This window comes from Xiphophorus couchianus, chromosome 4, assembly GCF_001444195.1.
Source record: "Xiphophorus couchianus chromosome 4, X_couchianus-1.0, whole genome shotgun sequence".
In the NCBI taxonomy this organism is placed as follows: domain Eukaryota; kingdom Metazoa; phylum Chordata; class Actinopteri; order Cyprinodontiformes; family Poeciliidae; genus Xiphophorus; species Xiphophorus couchianus.
The window spans coordinates 12,960,861-12,984,891 of record NC_040231.1 but is presented as its reverse complement, the minus strand read 5'-3'; the positions used below and the strand labels follow the sequence as shown (position 1 = coordinate 12,984,891).

The window sequence follows — 24,031 nt, the reverse complement described above, 5'->3', positions numbered from 1 at the left end:
TCTCAACATTTTCATGTCCAGTTATTTTTATTTGCGGGATGTAAGTTATAGTTATTTATTTTTTAAGTGTGAGAGTGCCTCTAGTTTGTGATGAGACCGGTGTAGACAGAATTAAAACCACCCTGTGATCTCAGGACAATTGTGCAATTGTTGCTGGATAGCATCATATTTGGGAAAACATAATTTCAGCATGAGGGGAATCATGAGGCTAGTTTCTTTTTTTTCCTCTGCTGCTTTTCTGACTATTTCACCACAGTTCTACCCCCAGGGGATCAGGCTTGCATTTGAATGTTTCCTCATTGGTTACAGATTTTTCTTCCATCAACATGAGAGATTTCGGTGCATAAAACTTCTCATATCAATATTAGTTTCAGTCCTTCTGTAGTGCAGAAAACATCCCCGAAAATCATTTTTATTAGCAGTGACTGAATTTAATTGCTAACCACGTGAGCTGTGTGGTTAAATAGAAGGCTGTAGTTAACTAAAATGTTCTCTGTTGATCGTCAGTAACAAACTCACAGGTGTGTATTGGCTAAAATAATCAAGTAATAATAAAGTTAGTTAAAGTGATGTCAATAGCACCTGGCTGTCACTACGATATTGACAACTAACATTTACTTAGTTCGTTCAGAAAGTCAAGTATAGTATTTATATCAAAATTTGCTAAAATGCTACTTTAGATTAAAATGCTATCATTAGCATGAGGGATATCACTAACATGATGCCCTCCAGTAGTGTTCTCCATGTAGTATGCAGACACTGGAAAAGCTAAAATTAGCTAAAATGCTAAGGTTAGCATGTGGGCTATGACCAGGATGTTGACTAATATTGACTTACTCCTGATAGTTTACAATCTGCCACAATTGGCCACAATGCTAAGGTTAACTAAAATGTTTTTTAATTACATGTGGGGAATCACAAGCATGTTGACAATCATTAACTTATTCCATTTAGTGTGTAAAAGCTAAAATTGGTTAAATGCAAAGGTCAAATAAAACGCTTTCAACAGCATACAGCCCATTTCCAGCATGTTGACTAACATTCAATTACTCCATTTAGCATGTAAAGCTAAAGCTAGACATTAACATTTTAGTTAAAATGTTAATGTTAGCTTAAATGAAAGTATGTAGGCTATTGCGATGATGTTGCCTGACATTGACTTCCTCATCTAATATGCAAACTGTTGTCTAAGCTAAATTAGTGAAAATGTGAAGGTTGGATAAAAGCCTTTCAATAGCATCACTAGCATGTTGACTAACATTGACTTACTCCTTTCAGCATGTGAAGCTTAACTTTTACATGAAAATTAGCTAAAATGCTAATGTTAGCTTAAATGCTACCGATATAATTTTGGATGTCACTATGATGTTGACATAAACGTACACCAGTCAACATACAAACATTATAAGCTAAATTTAGCAAAGATGCTATCAGTAGCATGTGAGTTATCGCTATCATACTGATTAGCATGATATGCTAAACTTGGGTATTATTTCAAAAATTAGCTAAAATGCTTATTTTAGATAAAAGGGTAATAATGTCAGAAAGTATTGGGTATCCAGCCTGACCTGGGAAACATTATATCAGATATTTTGGCATATAGTAGAACTGAGAGTAACAGCTGGAGAATATGGCTGATTGATTATCTCTCATTACCACTTACACTCAGCGCCACAGTAGCCTGTTCGTATCCCTCACACGACTGAGACCTGCATCTGCTGAACACTTTCATCTCACCCAACCGTAGAAATCAGGACGTTTCAACTTCAGGGAAACTTCACGCTTGAATTTGTTTCACGTATAACTTTCAACAGTAACTCACCTAAAAAAAGCAGAGATAAGCAGAGAGAAATGGGGGAAGAGAAGGGCCTGGAAATGAGGTCTGAAGATTAAAAGATGAAAAGATTAGGAGGTGAAAAATGTAAAGATGGAGCATTTTCCTCATGCTATTAATAAATGTGTCGCTCTGGAAGTCGTAATGCACTTAAAGTCCTCACACTAAAATATTTAAAGCAGATAAATGAACTAAACCAGCACAGTTACCATGTCATAATTTTTGAAAGCCTGTTTCCTGAATGGCTGATCATCTTTATTCAGTGTAAGCTGAGTAGCTGTTTTGGTTCTCACACACTTCACATAAATGTTTAATGGGATTCAGGTTAATGCTTAGTTAAAGGTTAATGCATGCTTTTTGAAACCCAGACCAATATTTGTGTAATGTACTGCAGACATGAAGGAAACTTATCCCATTTCATACTTCAATGGTTTGTTGACTTTCTTTATTACAATCTCTCACTTATTTGAACTTTTACTTCATTTCATTGAGGTGAACTTTGACCCCTTCTATACGTTCATTGTTTTCTTTTTCAGCTTTTTTGTTGTGTGTTTGCATTGTGAGTTATCCAATAAGAAATATACTGCTCATATATATTAATTTCTTGCCATATTAATTGACACTCGTCCTTGGTTATGATATCATCAAATGTTTGTATCCCTAAATGTCTGCAAGGTGCCATAGTGTTTCCCACTTGTAAATAATAATTCTTACTTTAGAAAGATGGGCTGCAACAAGTTGATCATCTATGAATATTATGATGTATAAAATTAGAAACCATCTGTTTTCTTCCTAGGCTCCATTGATTTGTGTTTTTTAGCTGATTCTGGCCCAGATGTTAGTCAGTAAGTTCTTTATGAACCAGGTTTCCAAATACATCCCTGCACAAAAAGGAACGATGCAGCTGTGATGCAACATCTGGGCCCTCTAATGGAGCTTGGAATGATAAATGTTCTCCTTAAAGATCACATTTTATCATACACACATTAAATATAAATAGTTTAACTTATCTTTTAATGTGTTTTAGGAACAGGTTGTTCATCGATGATCAGGACTTGTCCAATTCAGAGGTTTAAATGAAGCCTCACACTTGTAGTGCAACCCATAATTCAATATTTTATCATAATTTTGGCACAGATGTTTTTGGGGGAAAAAAAGAGTGTTAGCCACTGAAAATCTCTAAATGATGACCATTTTTCAAGATGGCTGCTATGGTCGGCAAGGAACAATTAGTTTTGCTCTAAAACTGGTTGTGCTGCCATGTGCAGATCTGAAACCTCTGATTAAAGAAGCAAATTTTAGGTTAGCATCAAATGGATTGAATTTTAGCAGTAAAACAAATTTTGAGGTACATCAGTTTAATGTTCTGACCTGACATTTTTGGGAAGCTCATTTTTAGCTTCACTTACCATACTCAGGTCTGATTCTAGTAAACATGTAATTTATAGAAAACATTATCTGGATGATTCTCAAGACTCTGGAGAAAATATTCTGTGGACTGATGAGACGAAAGGTTTTTTTTATTCCGTTAGGCATAACACAAACATCTTTTCTAAAAATAATGCTATGAGAATCTCCAGCCATCAGTCACTGACCTTTAAACTCATTTAAATTATACAACACTCCAGCAGGTTCACCTCTGATTGGATCAGATAAGATAAAATGAAGGTTTTAGAGTGGCCTAGTCAATGTCTGGACCTCCACCAAACTGAGATACTGTGCCATGACCCTAATCAGGTCGTTTTTGCTTTAAATGCCCGAATTTAGCTGAAATAAAGCAGTTTTGCAAAGCAGAGCAAGTCAGAGTTACTCCAGTTCCAGTGATGTCAGATTCATCGACATTTTACGCAAACACTTGATGGCAGTTGTTGCTGCCAAGGATGGAAAAATGTTTATGTGTCACAAGTTAGACACATTAAAATGTGTCTCACTTGTGAGAGGGCAATATTTATCCCCAGAAATGTAAAAACTGAACATTATTGTTCATTTATTCTGATGGAGTGCATGTTTTTAATCTGTCAGTATTTATTTAGCTATGTATAATCAGTATTAGACAAAAATGTGTACCTTTGTGTGTATTTTTCTGACTATAAGCGGCTTCTTTCTTCCCACGTTTTAAGCCAAGAGAATAAGAGAATAAACGTTTTATTTCCTAAAAGACAATAACAGCATTCCTGCGGTTAATGTTTGATCATTTGTAGCTAGAATACATCCAAAAAAAATGTATAACTTGTCATATATAAATTTTTGTACTGATTCCACGTTTGTTGTTCTTTCAACAAATGGCCTTTTATGAGTTTGGATACTCCAGTTAATGATAACTTTATTACAAAATTAGTTGACGATTATTTTAATGATCGATTCATCACGATTAATTTGATTAATCGTTTCCGTCCTAATTGCTTTGAGTGGTTGCAAGTCTATCTTAACATTTTCATATTTCCCTGCTTATAAAGGACAGTGAACTTAAAACTCCAGTTGAAATAAATATGCACCATTGTTCAGTATTTGTGGTGTCACTTTAGGACAGATGTGTATTTATGTTCAGCATTTCTGAACATAAATCCTTCATCTATTGCTTGGAAACACATCAGCGTAGCATGACTTCCTGAATGTTTTCAGTCTGGAGCATCTTAGTGAAGAGAGGCAAAAGAAAGAGAAAGTGTTCAAACATCTGTGAGGTTCCACAGATCACACTGCAGGCAGACAAGTTCAGACTAACGGAGATAATAAACTGCTGACTTAAACTAGACGGATGTTTCTCCTTGGACTTTACAGAGAAGGGAAAATGTCAAATAAATAAACTTTCCCAGCAAGAAAGGGTCCATTAAAATAAGAAAAGTTTTCAGAAAGAGAAATAAATCGTCATAACTCGTAAATCCTTTACTAAGTGGATCATCTTATGAAAATCAGAACTAAGATAATGCAGATTTGATTCAGTGGGATAAAAACTTAACAAACAAAACACAAAGCTAACTTTCAATTAGATTACTTTTTTCCAGTTTTGTTTCTTTGTGAATAAAAATAAAGCAGCAGAAGAGTAAACGTCAGAGTTTTACATTAATCTATAAGATCAGCTGCATTCAGGTCAGCTTGCGTTCTGCTGAAGTATTCATATGAGACAATATAATCTAGAAAATATTAATAATGTTTTAAGTATGTTTCAAATTATGTATGAAAGAAGTAAAAGTCAGGTTTGTAACATGACGCTTTAAGCAGATCGGAGGATACAGCAGACCAAAGTCATGAAACCATTGGAGAACAAAATGCTTTTTATTTTTTTAACATTATTTCTGCACAAAGTCAACATTTATAGGTGGGTGACATTTTCTATTTGCTAATTTGAAACAAAAATGTAATCTATGCCCTTATTGTTGCCTTCTCACTTTGTAAATTCAGTCCCATTTATGCTAAACCTGCAGCTTTCATATCTTATAAGAATGTTTGATAAGACTGAAGAAATCTTAAGAGCTGAACGTTTACAGCGTTTCAGCAGAGCTGCACAATTTATTACACATTTATCGCCATAACGGTGTCAGCATGTGCAATGTAATGTTTGGACTGCAGCAGAGCGGCACAATATGTTGCTGCTAAGTTTCAAGTTTTACAAATTCTGCATGCCAGTAATATACTGGCCCTGCTGCTTGGAGTTTCACTGCTGATGAAGACGCTAAAGAGAGGCTGGGACATTTTGATCAAGGAAAAGAATAAGAATAGTCAAGAAAATGTGCTTTAACTTTGATAGATATCTTTATTGCACACTGCAAAATCACAACCTCTGACCAAGTATTTTGGTCTAGTTTCTAATTCAAAGATCTTTGTACACTTGAAATAAAACTAACTAACTTTTAAGCAAGATATAGGAGCTTATTTTTTGTAAATGATTCTTTTATATTAATGAAAAAGTTTTAGTGTTATTGGCAGATTATTTTACATATAAGACATTTTCTCCATGTTATAAGTGAAACCCTGTGCCAACTTAAAACAAGCTCCCATTTCTTGCTTAAAAGTGACCTGTAAGTTTGCTGTCTTATTTCAAGTGTACTAATATTTATATTAGAAACTACACCAAAAGACTTGGTCAGATTTTGTGTTTTTGCAGTGCAGCAAAAGCATCATGTGCACTGATTATATTCCACGTGTGGAGAACTCCTCCGCTGCATGTTTCCCCTGTTGGATGGAGCCACCAACTGAACACAGATGATTCCCAGGAGGCTAAAGGTCACAGGAAGAGTTGGAAGCAGATTAATGTCTGATGAGAAAGAGAGAAGTGGAGAGAATATGAATTTAAAGTTTAACAACTTTATCACCACTGTTCAGTACAAAAACACGTTTTCAGGCTTTGTGACAGTCTTTGGACGTTTGCTGACAGTTTATCACTCCTAAATTAGTTTGACTTCTTCTTTAGCTGTTAAATATGATTGTGTGGTTTTCTTTCTTGTCAGTCGACATTTAGAGTTTAAAAAATTGTGGTGTTTTCTGAAGCTACAGATAAGTACAGAATCCCATAACTTTGAAAAACTGACATTAAGATTGTGAGCATGCTAACACTTCAGGGACATTCACGTTTTAAAGGCTGAGGGACGCTGTCGACGTGGGATGAAGGACTGACTAATCTGAAAGGTTCTCCACTGGTATTTTGAAGTTAAATGGTTAAAGCTTTTAAATGTAAAGTACTTACACGACCCTCAATGTATTTGAATGTTTATATGATGTTCTTTGTGGAGTTTAACAACTTTAAATTCATATTAAAGATGAATAGATGAATTGTTGCATCTATTTATGCAACAATTAATCGTTTATCGTTTCTGGCATATCCACTTTTCACTACACTGTAAGATTAAGGTGTGAGACATATTTACTGAAAGGCTGTGTTGTTTTTTATTATCATTACTGTCTCATGCATTTATTCAGGTGCAACTTTACAAACTAAGTGTTGCTGTAATGTTCCTTCTGGAGAGAAGAGACTTTCTCCTTGCAACCCATAAAAAAGACAAACGTGTTTTTACTGTCATGAACTCAGGAGTATATTATCTCAACTAATATACTGAGATTAACTCGTAATTGATTATTCTGTCAATTAATCAGATTTTAAAAATTTGCGACATTCTGCAGATTTTTAATTTAACTACATAAACCTTTTTATATATATTAAAAGATGCAAATAAACAAGAAAATAAACATTTCTTTACTGAATGCTTGATCATTTGTAGCAAAGAATCCATCTGCAGATAAAAAAAAAATACAAGACAGTGAAAAGCTCATCTTTCTGCTGAACTTAACATCAGTACAGTGTAAGAGTAATCTGGGACTCATTTTTGGATCAATTGATTAATTATTGGACAGCAAAAGGTGATTAACAGAAGATATTTTTTACCGAATTGAACCAGGTTTAGCTAAAACTGCCACTTGGAGAGTTTTAGCTGCAGAAAAAGAGTTTTTATTTTGGCTTGATTACTTCCCTGACTATGTTGTTTCAGAAAATGGCTAGGTTTTTTTTGTTTTTTTCTTGTCTGCATACTCCATTTAATGATTGATCGATTACTAAATTAGTTGACAATTATTTCAGTTCATCACGATTAATCGTTTTTGCTCTTCATTTGATTGAGGTTTATAACCTCTGCATTTCCACCAACAGTCCAGTGCTGCAGGGAGGAACCCACATGCAGGTCATTGTTGTTTAAATTTCTCCACACTGATTAATTACTCCTCCTTCCGACATATATCAGCAAGGACATCGCAGTCGCATGCTACGGCGTCTCCAGTTCTGTTGTATATCATTCTTCTAATTAACATGCCAGACACATGAATGACTCGCTCTCCCCTCCTCTGAGAGTGGCTCGTTTCTTTGTCTGCAGCACACACGCTCATCTACGCCGAGAGACGCTGTAATCTCACATTTCCACATGTTTCCCTCAAGTAACCAGCAGCTGAACTGCACTAATGGGTCGTATTAATATCTGTGTTTTTCTGCGCGTCATTAATCCACGTTAAACTGTGAAATTAAATGTGACAACTCAGTTTGCAGCGCAGTTCGCTCCCTGAAATCTGGTCACACTGCATCTGAAGACACCATAATAATATCTGTTCTTAAAAATAAACCGCACTTGTTGGTTTGCATATTGTTTAAAGCTGCAGCAAATGTGCGAACACGAAGGTTGTTTCTTTTCCCCCCCGACTCACAGCGGTTCATGATGTGTCCTCGCTCTTTTCCCATGAATCCTACTCAGCATATTCATGCATACATGCAGCATAAATTCTCCGTCAGCCTCTCTGAGCGCCGCCTTGTTGAGCTGCAGCTCTCACTGCCTCACTTGATGGAGTCTTGCATCAGACGGGCTGCTGCCCCCAGTTCTTACTCCCAGTGAAGTATCACCACTGTTCAGTACAAAAACACGTTTTCAGGCTTTGTGACAGTCTTTGAACGTTTGCTGACAGTTTATCACTCCTAAATTAGTTTGACTTCTTCTTTAGCTGTTAAATATGATTGTGTGGTTTTCTTTCTTGTCAGTCGACATTTAGAGTTTAAAAAATTGTGGTGTTTTCTGAAGCTACAGATAAGTACAGAATCCCATAACTTTGAAAAACTGACATTAAGATTGTGAGCATGCTAACACTTCAGGGACATTCACGTTTTAAAGGCTGAGGGACGCTGTCGACGTGGGATGAAGGACTGACTAATCTGAAAGGTTCTCCACTGGTATTTTGAAGTTAAATGGTTAAAGCTTTTAAATGTAAAGTACTTACACGACCCTCAATGTATTTGAATGGTGGTATGATCTTTGTGGATTAGACGCCTTCCAATATATCCATCCGTCAATAAAACATCTTCCCAAATGTCTGGCACACGTGAGGAGGAACCCTTTTTCATTTCCTAAATTATGAAAACTGATCTTAAAGGGGACCTATTATGGGAAATTCACTTATGTTTTTATTCTTCCATTTAGGTCTCAACTGCTTCTAAAAACACACCAAGCTCTTAAAAAACCCCACCAAGCTGTTTTTTGGCTATAAGTTAATCTTGTTGCATCGTTACCTAGCAACCCAAGCTGAGATCCCACACATTTGATCAGCTGTTTTACCACTGCATGCTCTGTACAATGGCTGCTGGAGAAGACAAGTGTTTTGTTGCTGATTTACCATCCAGAAACGACTTGCTGCATTCTTGAGGGTTGTGTAGGAGGCTCTACTAATGCTTTTCAAAGCTGTACGTTTGTGCCAATGTTGTCTCACAGGTTCTGTTTGAGCTGAGGCAGTAGTCAAGTCTGGGTTTGAATACTGAAGTTTAAATGTTATATTTGAAACATTTAAGCAGGGCAACACACCACAAAACAGAAGAAAATCTGCTTAATTATTCTGGTCTTAGATTGATTTTTTTAAACTTATAACTTGTGAGTTTTGAAACAGTTTGACACATTCAGTTCAAATTTATTTAATCAGGGACAGCACTTTAAGCAACGTTACGTGTTGAGAACAGAGTTGTAGGAGCTATTTCTCCATTTTTAGTTAAATCTTAGAATTTAGATTATTTAGTTTATTTGTATTTTTTGCTTATTTTCTAGCTGATTTATAAGTAGAATTTTTGTTTAATTTGTTATTTAGAATAGGTTTTTGGCTAGTGATTCACTTCATTAGTTAATTAATTTCAGTTTGGGACGTGGGTGTTTTACGGTATAAATAGGTAGCTCTTTATACACGTGGGTGGTCATATGGTTTTCTGTCAGTAAGCCAGTCAGCTGGCCAGCCCGGAGTAAGAGCAGTAGCAGAATCCTGTAACCTGTTTTGTCTGAACAGTGAAATAAAACAAAGAAAGAACTGCATTTTGACCCTTTTTGACCTTTTGGGCTGCGTAAGCCAGAATCCATGGTGCATCAGTGACTATTTGAGTTGAATTCACTTTTTGTTTTGATCACGTTTAAGTCTTTAAGTTTTTTGATTTTTGAATTTGAGTGTTTGGACAAATAGTCATTACAAGAGTAACCGTTTTGTACATAATAATTTGCAAACAAAGATAGAGAAATTAAAATGAAAGATTCCTGTCTCACACACACTGAATTTCTGCGACTATAATATAAAAATGTATAAAGAACACTAATTCTGCAGGTTTGTCTTCATCAGTTTCACACATTTTTGTTTTTGTTTTAGTCATTGCTTCACCTGGAAACTAAAAACTTTAAGGTCTGCTACCATTTTTACTGTGATTTTTGTGTGCAGGTAAGGTGCGCTGGCAGGATTTCAACCAGAACCTTTACATCGGCGCCACCTTGGTCCGACCGGGTCAGGATCCTTACGCCAGGAACAAGTTCAACCAGGTGGAGAGCGACAAGCTCCAAATGGACCGAGCCGTTCCCGACACCAGACACGACCAGTAAGCATCCGCTGTATAAGAGGAGAGCCAGTGAAGGCCCCCTGCTGTTCCTGTTAATGACATCTGCTGCGTGTGTGACTGTGTTTCTTCATGCTGCTCTTTGTCGCCTGTCAGCTTGACTAATTGGTACCAGACTGGATACGATCTCCTGGGAACTCCCTCCATTGTTATCTGAGAGATAAAACCAGGAAGTCTCCGCTGAGCAGACTCACTGATGTTTTATGTCAAGGGCATAAAGCAACACAACCCCCCTCCCTCCGCCAGTGATGGCTGCAGATTGTTTGGTTTATAGGAGATAAAAACGAACTGACATACCGCTGACTGAATTAATCAGAGTAAATTATCTCTTACTAAGCCAGAATGCCATGCCCCGCTCATCCCATTTAGCCTTAACATTTGAATGCAGATAAACTGGTATTAAGCTCTTTTTGGGCTGAATCCCATTTACTAGCCTGACCTCTACACAACCGCTTTCCCTTAACCTTTAATTTGAAATCACAAGGTGTAACAATTACATTATTCCACTGCGAAATGGGCTCCCTTTAGGAAGCTAATAGTCACTTTACATAAAATAAGTGACATTAGCAGGCCCACACAGGAACTTGCAAACTCTTGATCTTTTGCTCATTTTTCACATTGCGACCACAAACAGAGTAATTTATTACGATTTACAGATCTGGAAAAAATAAAGAGACCCGTTGAAAACCTCCTGGTGATTCCATCAAATACTGATTACTGAACTCTTCCTGGGTTAGAACATTAGTATTGTTGTTTCTGAATGAACATTAACTTGTTTTCTTTTCATTATTTAAGGTCTGAAAGCTTTGCATCTTTTTCCTTATTTTCACAGTTTCTCATTTTCTGATAATACAAACTAAATTTTTGCTTGGAATTTCATAGACATGTTGTCAGTAGTTCATAGAATAAAAGAACAATGTTCATTTAACCAAACATATACCTATAAAGAGTAAAACCAGAGAAACTGATCATTTTCAGTGGTCTAATCCTGTTTAAATCTCCTCACATTTATCTCTGAACTACGATGTTTTCTTTGACCTTTACTGATTCTCCTCAGCAAAACTCTTCACAGAATAACTGTGTAAATATTGACATAAAGTTGCACAAAGATGGACTTTATTCACTAATTAAGTGACTTGTGAAGGTTATTAGTTGCACAATTTTATTTATGGGTATTGGATTAAATGCAACTGAAATGAAATGCAATTTTAAATATTTTTTTATTTTTATTTTTTAATTTTCACTACTTTGTTTTTGTGTTTGGCATAAAATCCTTATTGAGTACATTACAGTGTGTGGTTATAGAATTAAAAATAATAGAGGTCTGAATTCCCTCTGTATATAAAAAAAATGGAATGAAAATGCTGAGGATTTTTTTAAAACAAAATAAGATTGTTTTGTAAATAATTTGACTTTAGAAGTTTGACATTGTTATCCAGATTTTCACAGTAAGTCACATCAGATTAAAATGTTTTTAACAAAAAAGTGGAACCCATTGTTGCTATTTTTATGGTTGCTAAAAATAATTAGATTTCACATTAGTGGTTTCTTTAAGCCAGTAAAAATATTTTCACAAGTGCAACTGTTTTTGCAAGGGCAGCTCATAACTCTTTGCTTCCCAGCACAGCGCTGATAAATCAGACCAGACGGTTATCGCCTCGTCTTCCTGTTAAAAGACAAAAACGAACCGGGGAAACACCGACTTCCCTGCACTAACACACACAATGTAGGCGGGTTCACGTACATATCCATTGTTTTTGATTCAATATAACAACTTAGGGCAGAGTTTCTCAAACCTTTTCAGGTTTCAGGACCTATTAGCGTATTTAACAAACACTCACAGATCACCTAACTTGATATTGCCCCTTCAATAACACAACATCTTAATATGTACAACTTTAAACAAAAATATTAGTCTCTTAACTCACTTATTGTTGTCTCCTTTGTTCGTCTTAAGAAGGGTGGCGCCATTTTGTAAATGTGACTGGCCACAACAAAACCATAAACAATTGGGGCTTTTTTTAGTTATTTATAGATTATGAAAATGTGGACATCAAACACATGGAAATCAAAAAATAAGTTCTTTGCTTCGAAGTGTTGTGCACATTAATAACATTTTAAGGCCGTTTGTAATTTAGAAGCATAATAAAAGAAAAGAATAGACTTCAGTTGGCAGAAATAAAAATCCTCCGCTATTAAATATAAAAATTATCCCCCACTTTTTATTAATTGTATTTATTTGCTGATTAAATAAAAATAACAATAGCTGTTGACGTGTAAGCAGAGCATTGTAAGCAAGCAAACTCGTAAATCAAATAACTGTTCCCACCAACTGAGACTCGGTCTCAGGCACAGAGCCGTTCAAAAGAGTCGAATCACTCATGAATGACTCATCAGTACTCAGCAGGTATGACTTCCTCCGATCATACAAGTAATCCTGGCATTGCTTTCTGTCCACCAGTATTGTCAGTTTTTCATCTGAGTGACCCGGTGCTCCTATCAGATTATCATACGCTGTCAGAATAGGATACATGCAGTGAGTACGCATGCCTGCGCATGCGCATAGAGGAGGTGTCAGTTCAGCATACGCGACAAGTTATGACGAAAGTAAGTCAACAAATTGTTTTCAATGATAACTAGATAGATATACATGCATTGTCGTAGTTTCAAAGTGTATTTAAAGCAGGGTCTAGCTGCAGTCAACTACAACACACGCCGTGTGAAACTCGCCTCCCTGTTGCTTGGTGATGGTCTGACTAGTTAACCACCAAGTCAGGATGTCATACAGCTGATAATAAAGTGTATGAGGATCTACGTCATGATTCTATGTTGCTGATTAAATAAAATCATATGGTAATGACAGCGTATACGTGTCTGACAGAACACCGGTTTTAAGCCATTTATCCATTATTGTTTTTAAACGCAGTCCTTTGCTAAGCTAGCTGTGGCGTCGCACTTTGAGCTGACGTCACGGCAAATAAACGGTCCTTTACATGCAGTACCATGCGGGCCACCAGGGGGCGCCCGCAGATCACAGTTTGAGAAAGACTGCCTTAGACAACTGAGAAAACAAAACACTACCGAAATCTGGTATTTAAAATCTGATAAAGTTACCAGAAAAAAAGAGCTATAGAGAAGTTCAGCTGAAATATAAGGCTGGATGGATAATGCTCAGAAAATCCATCCAATGAAATACATTCTCCATCTTCTCTGCCTCCATCTTGAAGGTTCAGGGTGGGATTTGTTTGTGTTTTTGTTTTTTTACGCTGTTAGATCAAGCTGAATTGAGGGGATGTAAGAGACCCCACTCACCCAGAAAGCCACCTCAGTCTGTGAACATTTCTCAGGAAGAAAATTTGAAATCTGTTCTTTATACTGCTCATTTTTGTTGACAGGAACGTTTGTGGAATAACACCACTGTTTGTCAGATAGCCATCTCTGCTCTGTGACAACGTTACCTTCCTCCAATATTTCCATGATACTTTAGTTTCATGTAACATTCATGTCTGTATCAGTTATATTGCTGTCTGTAACTTTCTCAGATGTAGAAAAACAGAACAAAAACCAGATTATGTTGCTGATTCTTTGTGATTAGATGTTCTCACACTGTTTTTCCATCTTCATTTTTCTGTGATGCTCAAAGATTTCAGGTTCAGCTGTCACAGTTTTCTGGCTTTATTTGATGCTCTTACTCTGTGTTGATGCCGAGTATGATGACATTCTGCTTTACTCTGAAGAGACGGGAACATTTTATGTCCTAGGGAATGAGAATACTCTGAATCAATCATTTCTATATCTTTTTTATTGTTAGCTTTAAAATCTGGACCAACTTCACTGACTTTTTGCATCATTCTCTTGCTAAACTTACATATTTTTGGTGTTTATGAAGTTTATAGAACGCTATAAATTACAAATAAAATCATAGCAATACAATAAACAATAAAACGAGTGGGTAGCAGCATAAACTTATTAAAAACAACTCCTTCTCCAGCAACAATACAAAATGATGTCACCCTATTTATAAGTATTTCTCTTCCAGATTCTTGACTAATGCAATACATTCAATGATATGTTAATAGTAGCTCTAATAGTATTAACAACAATAATAATTATGACATTGACGCTAACAATGCTATCCAACAAAGACAGTTTATCATATTTAGTGTCAACCATTTTCTTGTACAAAGGTTTGAATTGATCTTTAAACACTGCAGAATATTTGTGTCTTTGTTGGAGAAATGCTTAAAGCTTTTCATCAATAATCAAGTGAAATGTGTTTGTTAATTTCTTTACCGTTCATCGGCTCTATGGACCGTCTTCCCTTTGAAACAGTGACGTGTAAACGCTGCATTTATCATCCTAATGGAGCAAGTCATTAAATCCATTCAGTGGTTTTATGGCAGCAGCCTCTGTTGAGATGTGCTCTGTGATTTTTGGGTTGTTTCTATGAACACAGACATGCTTGCTCATATATTGACCTGACTCAGACCGTCTGGGCCATTAGCCCGCTGACGGCGCTGGGTCGAGTCCATTGATCCAATACTGATGTGTCATTTGCACAATGTGCATCAGTTCTGATTGCTTCCTTATTGTTGGTTTAATCCAGGGTCACAGCACTTTCAAGACCAGATCAAAAGTGCTTTTAGGCTCGACAAAGGTTATGGTAAAGTGAGATTATGTATTTATGCCATTCCAGTATAAATGGAACCGGAACGGCTTTCTGCAAGATTAATACAGGCGGTTTAAATGCTAAAGCTCTTCTGAATGTATTTTTGGGACAGAAGGTTGGAGCATTAATACTCTCAAACCTCTGATTGTTCTTGCATCACCTGTCAGTAGTTTTAATCAGGACTGAAACAATTAATCAGATTAATCGTGATGAATTATTTAAATGATCGTTTATTAATTAACTGTAGATTATAGACTCAAAAAACATTTGTTGAAAAAACAACCTATTCAAAGCAGCAATTAAGCCAAAACTGTACAGAAATTATACATTATATTTTATCAGTATTTTTTTAGATGCATCCTCAGCTACAAATTAAGTATTCACTAAAAAGGAATGCTCTTTTATTGCATTTTAGACAATGAAATGTTCATTTTACTTAAATTGATTGAATCATTTATTTGCATTTTTCAATGTATTTCTAATGTTGTATAAAAAGGCTTACATAGTGAACAGATTTTTTTTCTGTCTGATTAATTGATTAATCATGAGAATAATCCATGAATTAATTGATTACCAAAATAATCATTAGTTGCACTGAACAGTAGTGGAAGGATGGTCACATAAAATTATATAAATATGCTGATGACAAAACGTGAAAGAGTTCGGAGTGTGAATACTTTTGCAAGACACTGAATCATTTGTTCTAGCAATTTGTTTCAGCAGGAAGATAAAGTTGCACAATTGTTAAAAAAATAAATTTAGGAGCAGTTTACACATTTTATACTGGCTGAACATCTGGAGTTAATCATGAAGTGTGGTTGCTGGAAACCATCCTCTATCTGAACTGGGTCCAGCACAGTATTCAGTGTTGTCACAGGGTTTACTGGACTCACTGCTTCCAGTCTGCATGGTGTCACTGGTGTTACTGGGCAGGATTTCTTCATCAGAGCAACAGTCTTCACGCTTATGTTGTGTGTTTTCATGCTTCGTCTCCATGCCTTTATGGGCAGAATCAGATCCATCTGGATTTAAAGGGGACAATTTTTTGTGCCTCCATTTTGGATCTCAACTCCCTTCTTAAAACACTCTAAGTGCTTAAAAAACACTCTGCTATTTTTTTGGCATATCACATCTGGAAGCCGTTTGAAAAACTTTTAAAATTAAGTCACATTCCATGGGCACTGTGCCGTTACCTAGCAACCCCAGCTAAACCCACGTAGTCACCTAGTAACCCAAGCTGAGTCCCAGAACATTTGGTCAGCTGGTTTTACTGTATGCGCTGCACAATGACGTCTGGAAAAGAGAAGAGTTTTATTGTTGAGTTACCGTTCAGAAAACGTTTCTTGTTGGTTTGACTTTATTTAGTGTTAAAAAAAAGCAAAGTTATATACAAACTAGGTAAATTTAAAACAAATACAAAAGAAGAACAGTAAAGTATATCTAGACGTTCAAAGTGTTATCTCTACACCCAGCCGTTTTACATTAGTAGCATCATCTGATAAATTACTATTGGTTGTGCAGGAGGCTCTACTAATGCTTTTCAAAAATGTACTGTTGTGTAATTGTGCATCTGTTTTCAGACATTTTCAGTGCGACCATAAAGGTAGACTTAGGGGCCAGCAGCAGTTATTTGGGTTTAAAGTGACAAAAGGCCCTAAAGCAGCTCATTCTGAAAGGAGCTTAAAACAGGCAGGACGGAGCAGACTAATATCTCATTATTTAAGAATGAGTTTGATGAATATGCTTCATATAGCCCATAGATCTAAGCTAGCCTTTTCAAGGAATCATAATTTGTCACCTGTAAGGATCTGTTCAACAGCCTGCCTGGCTTGTACATTCAGCAGTATGTTTGTGTGTAGAAGCTAATATTCAGGTTAGGGCATAAAAAAAAAAAGAGGTGTGTTTTCATCTTTGTCTTGTTTGGTTTTGCATTCAGCTGCAGAAGTAAACAGTGGAGGTCAGACCTGCCAGCCTCCAGTGTTGTCATCACCTTCCATAATGAGGCTCGCTCTGCTCTGCTGCGAACTGTCATCAGGTAGAGCTGTGCTCTCTACGCTATTATTCTCTGATTTATTGACTCAGATTTATTCATCTGTTTCATGTTTCTCTCCGTTTAGCGTCTTAAAGAAAAGTCCTCCTCACTTGGTCAAAGAAATCATTTTGGTTGACGACTACAGTGACAACCGTGAGTCATCTGCCCCGTCACTAACCATTCTGTTTAAATCAGAGCGTAGAAGTGAGTAAAAAGTCTTAATTTATGTGTGTTTTCCAGCGGAGGATGGAGCCCTGCTGGGGAAGATCGAGAAAGTTCGCATCCTCAGGAACAACCGCAGAGAAGGTACAAAGAAATAAATAGAAAATGTCAGCTGCTCGTTCTGTGGTCGACAAGATGAGACCGTTTTGTTCTGATAAAGCGTCTTCATTCACTCAGGACTGATGCGTTCGAGAGTCTGCGGTGCAGATGCTGCCACAGCGCCAGTTCTCACCTTCTTGGACTCTCACTGTGAATGTAACGATCATTGGCTGGAGCCGCTGCTGGAGAGAGTGGCTGAGGTAATCTCAAACACATTCTTCTCTAAAACCACCTTTTAATCAAAGTTAAATTCCCACTTGCATTATTTTACTGCCATGTATAATGTTGTTATGGGTGCTTGGGATCCTTGAAAATGCTTGAAATCCAATTAGGTGTTTTCAAGATTTGGAAAGTTCTTGATTTCTGTATAAAGTCCTTGAAAGTGCTTGATATTCAAACTGCACAGCTTTGAGATAAAGCGCAATCTAATATTTGATTGAAAGCTTAAATTTAGAAACGGTTATTTACCAGATATTTAAAGATAATAAAGAAAAACACTGGCACATTTTTCACACTGTATGAAGTTAAATCAGATCAAACTTTTTTTTGTTTTAAATGATTTATTATTGTGCTAAATAACAAAAAATGTATCAAGAACATTTAGAGTTTTTTGTACCTTTATTAAACCAGTCAGGTGTATAAGACAGACATTTCAAAACTTACATTTTTGTTATATTTTAGTTTACCTTGTCCATGCTGTAGAATGTAAAATATTATCACAACATATTATTAATAACAGTGATAAATGAGATTGTATAACAGTGAATTCAAACTGTCTTCTTTAGTTTATTTGTATTATTTTTATCTCCAGAGTGTGCTGCTGGAGAAGTTTAAAAACTTGCCTTGAAATTGCTTGAACGGTTCTTGAATTTTACTGTGAAGAAAGTAAAATATGCATATGGACTTTGAACATGTGAGCCAACAGTGGTTGTTTGAAGAAACAGAAACATTTAATTTTCAACAAAATGTTAATATTGTGTTATATTGCTTCTAGCCTCTTTCTCTTTTATGCACTAATGGCACTAACTGTTTGTCTTTGAGCTCTTAGAGAAGTGTTAATACCTTACATAAGTGCTCCAGAGTATATCAATATCAGTGTGATTAATATTAATATTTTAAGAGACTGTTATGCACACCATAATTGTTAGCTAAGAGCCGTGATGCACATTCTGCATGTGAAAATGATAGTCGGCCCATTGGTTGGTGTCTCACTGCAGTAGATTCCAGAGACAAAATGTCACAGGGCGCATTCACACCAGTCCTGTTTGGTTTGCTTTAACCAAACTCTAGTTTGATTATCTAGAAAGTCCGGTTCATTTGTGGAGGTGTGAATGTGCAATTGGACTCTGATGTGGACCAAACACACAAACTCTGATCTGCCTAAAAACCTTGGTCTCGGTTCAGTTGAAGTGAACTCAGTTTGCATGTATATGTGAACACCTAGCAGAACGAAGTCGGCTCCAAAAGCAGGAAGCCGTCTATTGAAGGGCATTCTGGGTAAATCAACCTAACCTTTTACCAAAAACTAGGGTTGGTAGAGTACCCAAACATTGTACTCGAGTAAGAGGAGCATTACTTCAACATATTTTTACTCAAGTAAAAGTAAAAAGTTCCCATCCAAGATCAAATTATCAAACATTTAATATTTAAAAATTACATAATCAGATGGACCAAAACAAAGTTAAGTGGAAATTTAAGTATTTTAAGGACCAAAATGACCAAACTTTTTATAAGTAACAAAAAATAACAAAATAAGGCAAAAGATCTTTTCAATTCAGTTTCTTTCAATAAAAAAAAAACGTATAAAACTTTAAAACTGTAGGTGTGTGTGTGAATTTTTGGTTAAAACATGTTTGTTTTTCATTCAGTGGATAGAGAATCCAAAAATTTTACTCCAGGAAGTGTAGCGATACTTCATAATAAAGTTACTCTAGTAAAAATAAAAAGAAATGTGTAACCCACAAGAAAGGTTACTTCAAATACCTCTGATAGTTAGTAGATGGCAGGTAAGTTAAGTTACTTCAATGACTAAAACCAACACCACACACTTACAAGGGATGTTGGACCTGATCAGAAGATTCTGGATGGGCTCTTTGCACGTACGGCTCTGACGTCATATCCGCATGAGTGAAACGAGCCATTACAGCTAGGAAAGACGAAGTCGTATTTCAGAAGCAAATAAAGCAATACTATTAACATTGTTGTCTTCCTGATATAACGGGCTTTTACGTTTTCATGGATTTCCAACCGATCCTGATTTAAGAAGACGGTGGCTTGTAATTATTGGTCGCTACAAGTGAACGCTGCACTGCAACGTTTGCAGCCTTCACTTGCTACACGACGCTACACTGGGATTTCCGGGCTTCTGCCACTCACTACGGAAGCTTTAACGGGTTTACTATTTTGAATTATATATTGTGTGTAGCTGTTTTAGTATTGCTTTTCTTACCGATTTCCAAGATTCTTCATTGAATTTTACAAGGACGTCCGGGCTATTAGCGGCAGCAACCATCAGCTCCTAGCTCTCTGACGTGTCTGATGAAATCTGAGCGAAGGGGCGGGACCATCAACCTTATTGGCTGATGTGAAATCAGACTGCGCCAGCTATTGGTTGTTTAAGCCATCACTATAAACGATCACTAAAGGCGTATTGCACAGTTTTTAAAAGATTTTTAGCACTTTTTACATATATTTCTGAACTTATTTTTAATTTTATTATTTTTTTTAAAATCTTATTGTTGAATAATACATGTAATATATTTATTTATACTTTTTAATCTCATTGTAAAAAAAGATATTAAATCAATATTTATTCTTGCTTGTGTTTTTTACACTGGGTTACAACAGAGTAGTAAAAATACTCATAAACTACATTTTTGTTTACATTTTGTCAAGAAGGAAGTTGGCTCATGTCTTCTTTGTGTGTCGTTTCCATTAGCAGTTCTTGGTGCCGCACCACCACAGGCGACGAGGGGAGTTAGACACAGTTCAGTGTGAAAGCAAACAGCTTTATCTGAAAATATAACAAATGTTGCAACTCTGATCCCCAATCAAACCCAGTCTACTGGACAATAAGCTGTTAAAAAACACACAGTCTAATTACACCAAATATTTAACATAATTTTTCAAATCAAATGCTTTCCTCATATTGTGCAGATGTATTTCTTACAATATTTGCAGATCAGTTATCAAACTAAAATTACATTACGCTGTGATTCCGACAGCCTCATAAAAAAGCAGCACTAAAATGAAACAATCTCTAAATACTAATCTCATCCCATCCAGAGCCGCTTGACAGCTTGAAGGTTTGTGTGATCCAGTTTCTCTGCTGAGAACAGGTTGAAATGACATTTACATGTGTATCTAGCACAGTTTTGTTCTCAGTTCACAATAATCAATGAAGGTTTATGTTTTGTTTTCAATCAATTTCTTTCCATCAACAGAGCACGTATACTTCAGGCTGTTATTGATGTGTGAAATGTGTTTATGAATGGATTTTGAAGTAGTTTCATGTAGGAGAAAAATGTAGAGATCCTGTTTTGTTTCCTTCATTTTATTAAAAAATAGCTTTCACACAAAAATGATGTTTATGTCCCCTTTTTCCTACAAATAAAGATCAGGGTCTCTTTAACAAAAAAGTACAGAAATGTTTCATTCACTGTTCAAAACCAAAACTTATTTTACATTCACAAACTATTCCTCTGAAACAAATGTATAGACTTTAACACCATCAAATGCGAAGAGCTGCCAGGTAACGTTTTAAAAAAACGTTCATAAACGGTTCTAAAAATGTTCTTCAGCATAGAAGATTTGGTACTATTAAGTTGCTTTAACTTTTTAAAATGTTTATTAATCAATCACACTCGACCTTTCCAGTAAGAAGAATCAAAAGTTGTTTGTTTATCTTTTAGGATTAAAATTTACTTACAATAAATCACACATAAATAAAGTTAAATTAAAGATTTCAAAAAAACTTAAAATGAATCCAGACAGCTAAATCAAACTTAAATCTGTTCCTTAATAGGTAAAAGTGAAAGAGAGACACAATTAAATAAACAGGTTTTCAAACAAATACAGGCGTTAATTGTCTTCAACAAACTGCTAACTAAACTGATTAAATCTGAGAAATTGTTCAGTCTCTAAAAAGCCAAAAGAAATTAACTTTACTGCTTAATGTGGTGTGTTTTTTGTTTGCAGTTTGCTAAAACTGTTTTATTGTTCTCTTATTTGGTTCATTAAATAATAAAAGAGGATAGAAACAGCATTCCTTGTGGTTGTGAAATCACAATACAATAAAGGATCTCCTTTAATACCTGGAGGTTTGTTTCTGTGTTTTTGGGCCATGTGTCCAGTGTTTTGTCTGAATCTGTTTTAAACCAGCTGAGTCTCACTGCACTGAAGCTCTGCTGGGAATAACGAAGCTGCACAGCTTTCCAGCTCTGAAACTCAAACAGAAAGTAAATTCAAAACATAAGCGCACGAATCAATATTTTGAGTGGAAATATTTACTTGAACTTTCTTCATCATGAGGTCTTTTGATTTCTGATAAATATTTACTGATGCGCCAGATTTCCTGTCATTGTTTAGCTGCAGTGGAAAGAAAATAAATATTTTTCCGCCTGTGTTTCAGGATAAGACAAGGGTAGTTTCTCCAATCATTGACGTCATCAACATGGACAACTTTCAGTATGTGGGCGCCTCGGCCGATCTGAAAGGAGGTCATTTCAGTTTTCACATCTCTCACTATGACTTGTGTTACAACTTATTAAGTGACTGATGATAACCGTCGTCTTGTTTCTGGTTCTGTTGGTAGGCTTTGATTGGAATTTGGTGTTTAAATGGGACTATATGACTCTGGAGCAGAGACGAGCCAGACAAGGCAACCCTATCGCCCCCATCAAGTGAGTTACACTCACACCCTGAAACAAAATGACTGTTTTTCACCCCAGTGTTTGTTGTGAACCCCTGACCTCTCTGTTCACCACACCTGTAGGACACCGATGATTGCTGGCGGTCTGTTCGTCATGGATAAGGAGTATTTTGAGCGACTAGGAAAGTACGACATGATGATGGACGTCTGGGGAGGCGAAAATCTGGGTGAGTTCCCAGAGTTAGGGTGAACACCCCCACTGTGGGTCAAAAAAACACCAAATGACCTCACTTGGATATGAAATCCAGAAAGAAAACAACATTTAATCTGATTTCTTACATAGTTGCTTTAGATAAGTGTGACCAGTGAACTTCTGCGTCTGGATTCAGACGCGGTTTCCGTTTATTCAACCTGATATATTAGCATTAGCACATAGCATGTTCATCCCCTTCTGTACAAAATAATAGTGTTAGCATACATTGCACATTGTGGTCATAACAAAACCAAGCGTTTTGTTATGACCAGAAAACGCTTGGTCTTTTGGTCATAACCAAGCGTTATGACCACAAATGTTGTGATGGTGTAATAACAACTTAAGTGAAAATATTCAAACGCCCATCATTATTACATGAAAAAAAAACAACAACATTTGAACAATATACATAAAAGGATTGCAGTGCATTATAAAACTTGCCTCTTCCCAGTGCAATAAATGACAAAAGGGTAGAAGAAATTAATAACTTAGTATTTATGATGGTCCAAAAGAAGAAAAAAATGAGGTGGAGCTGGAGGACCACACCCTGAATGATAGACGTGAGGAAACACAGGAACAGTCAGGTATAAACAGACAAATGCATTAAAGAAACACATTTTGTGTAATTATACAACTATTAATACATACCCAATTACATAAGCCTAGTATGGGATTAATTGTCGATTAATAATTTATTAGATTAAAATTAGTTCCAATCGATTAACTAATAATGTCCGATTAGATAGTTTTTTTACTGTTGTAGTTTGGCCGCCGTCCAGCAGAGGGCGACGCTCCTGATCCTTAAGCAGAGCCGTTCATACAGGAACCAAGATGGTGGACCGTTTTACAAAACAGAACCTTCTATGGGTGGTTCTGTTTTGAAATATAAACGCTTGACAAACTCTTAAAGTTTGACCTTAATATTGATAATTCAGCCGAGCTGCATGGCGGAGCGGCGTCAATGTAGTCAAAAAATTTCTGATGTGCTAAGATACGAAGACCAGGATAATCTGACAGAAAAGTGGAGAAAAATTGTACAATGATGGAAAAAGTCATGAAGCCAATAAGCAAGGTAGAATTTTTCCTACTCTGTCAGTTTCATGTATTTTGATTCATTTCAGTTCATTTCAGTGCTGTTCTCTATAGTGCATCGTAAATTAATGCAAGACCCCAAGCAGAGAGCTATACGTTATGTTCAGTGGAAGTTTATTTCATAATCTGCCGCCCTGCTGTAATCTGTGTTCTTTTTTTTTTGGCTCCCACTGATTACTTCCCACTCATTAAACTCCCACTCTCCTGTGCGATGTTTACTGATGAAGCTCTCTGCTTGTTCTTCATGCCGCCTCGGGAAATTGTCTGCATTTCCATGCCAAAAGCAATACGAGCAGAAAGCCATTCAGTGATTATATTCTCAGTTTAGAAATGACAGCGGTGCTTCGATAATAACACAACTGAAACACTGCGTAAAAATAACTGGTCTACACAGTGGAGATCATTTGCAAACTGTGGAGTGATATAATTGCAGCTTTGTCTCCCTGTTGCCTTTGTTTTGGATTCAGTTGGGAAGCGGGATGAGCTGACAGAGCGATTCACGGCGCTCCCTGGGAGGTGCAGGCAGAGACTCAGAGCTGGATTGACAGTCCAGACTCATTCAAACCCAGAGGAT

General features: G+C 36.3%; 1 protein-coding gene across 1 annotated transcript in view; it reads left to right on the top strand.

Annotated features, from left to right (window-relative positions):
- The window catches only part of galnt2 (UDP-N-acetyl-alpha-D-galactosamine:polypeptide N-acetylgalactosaminyltransferase 2), a 73,572-nt gene that overhangs the window by 39,425 nt on the left and 10,116 nt on the right, over positions 1–24,031 (top strand). The window contains exons 3-10 of the mRNA XM_028015519.1: positions 10,049–10,202; positions 16,826–16,924; positions 17,007–17,074; positions 17,162–17,227; positions 17,321–17,442; positions 21,873–21,960; positions 22,056–22,143; positions 22,236–22,339. Coding sequence (XP_027871320.1) covers positions 10,049–10,202; positions 16,826–16,924; positions 17,007–17,074; positions 17,162–17,227; positions 17,321–17,442; positions 21,873–21,960; positions 22,056–22,143; positions 22,236–22,339 — 789 coding nt within the window. The remainder of the gene's footprint in view (positions 1–10,048; positions 10,203–16,825; positions 16,925–17,006; positions 17,075–17,161; positions 17,228–17,320; positions 17,443–21,872; positions 21,961–22,055; positions 22,144–22,235; positions 22,340–24,031) is intronic.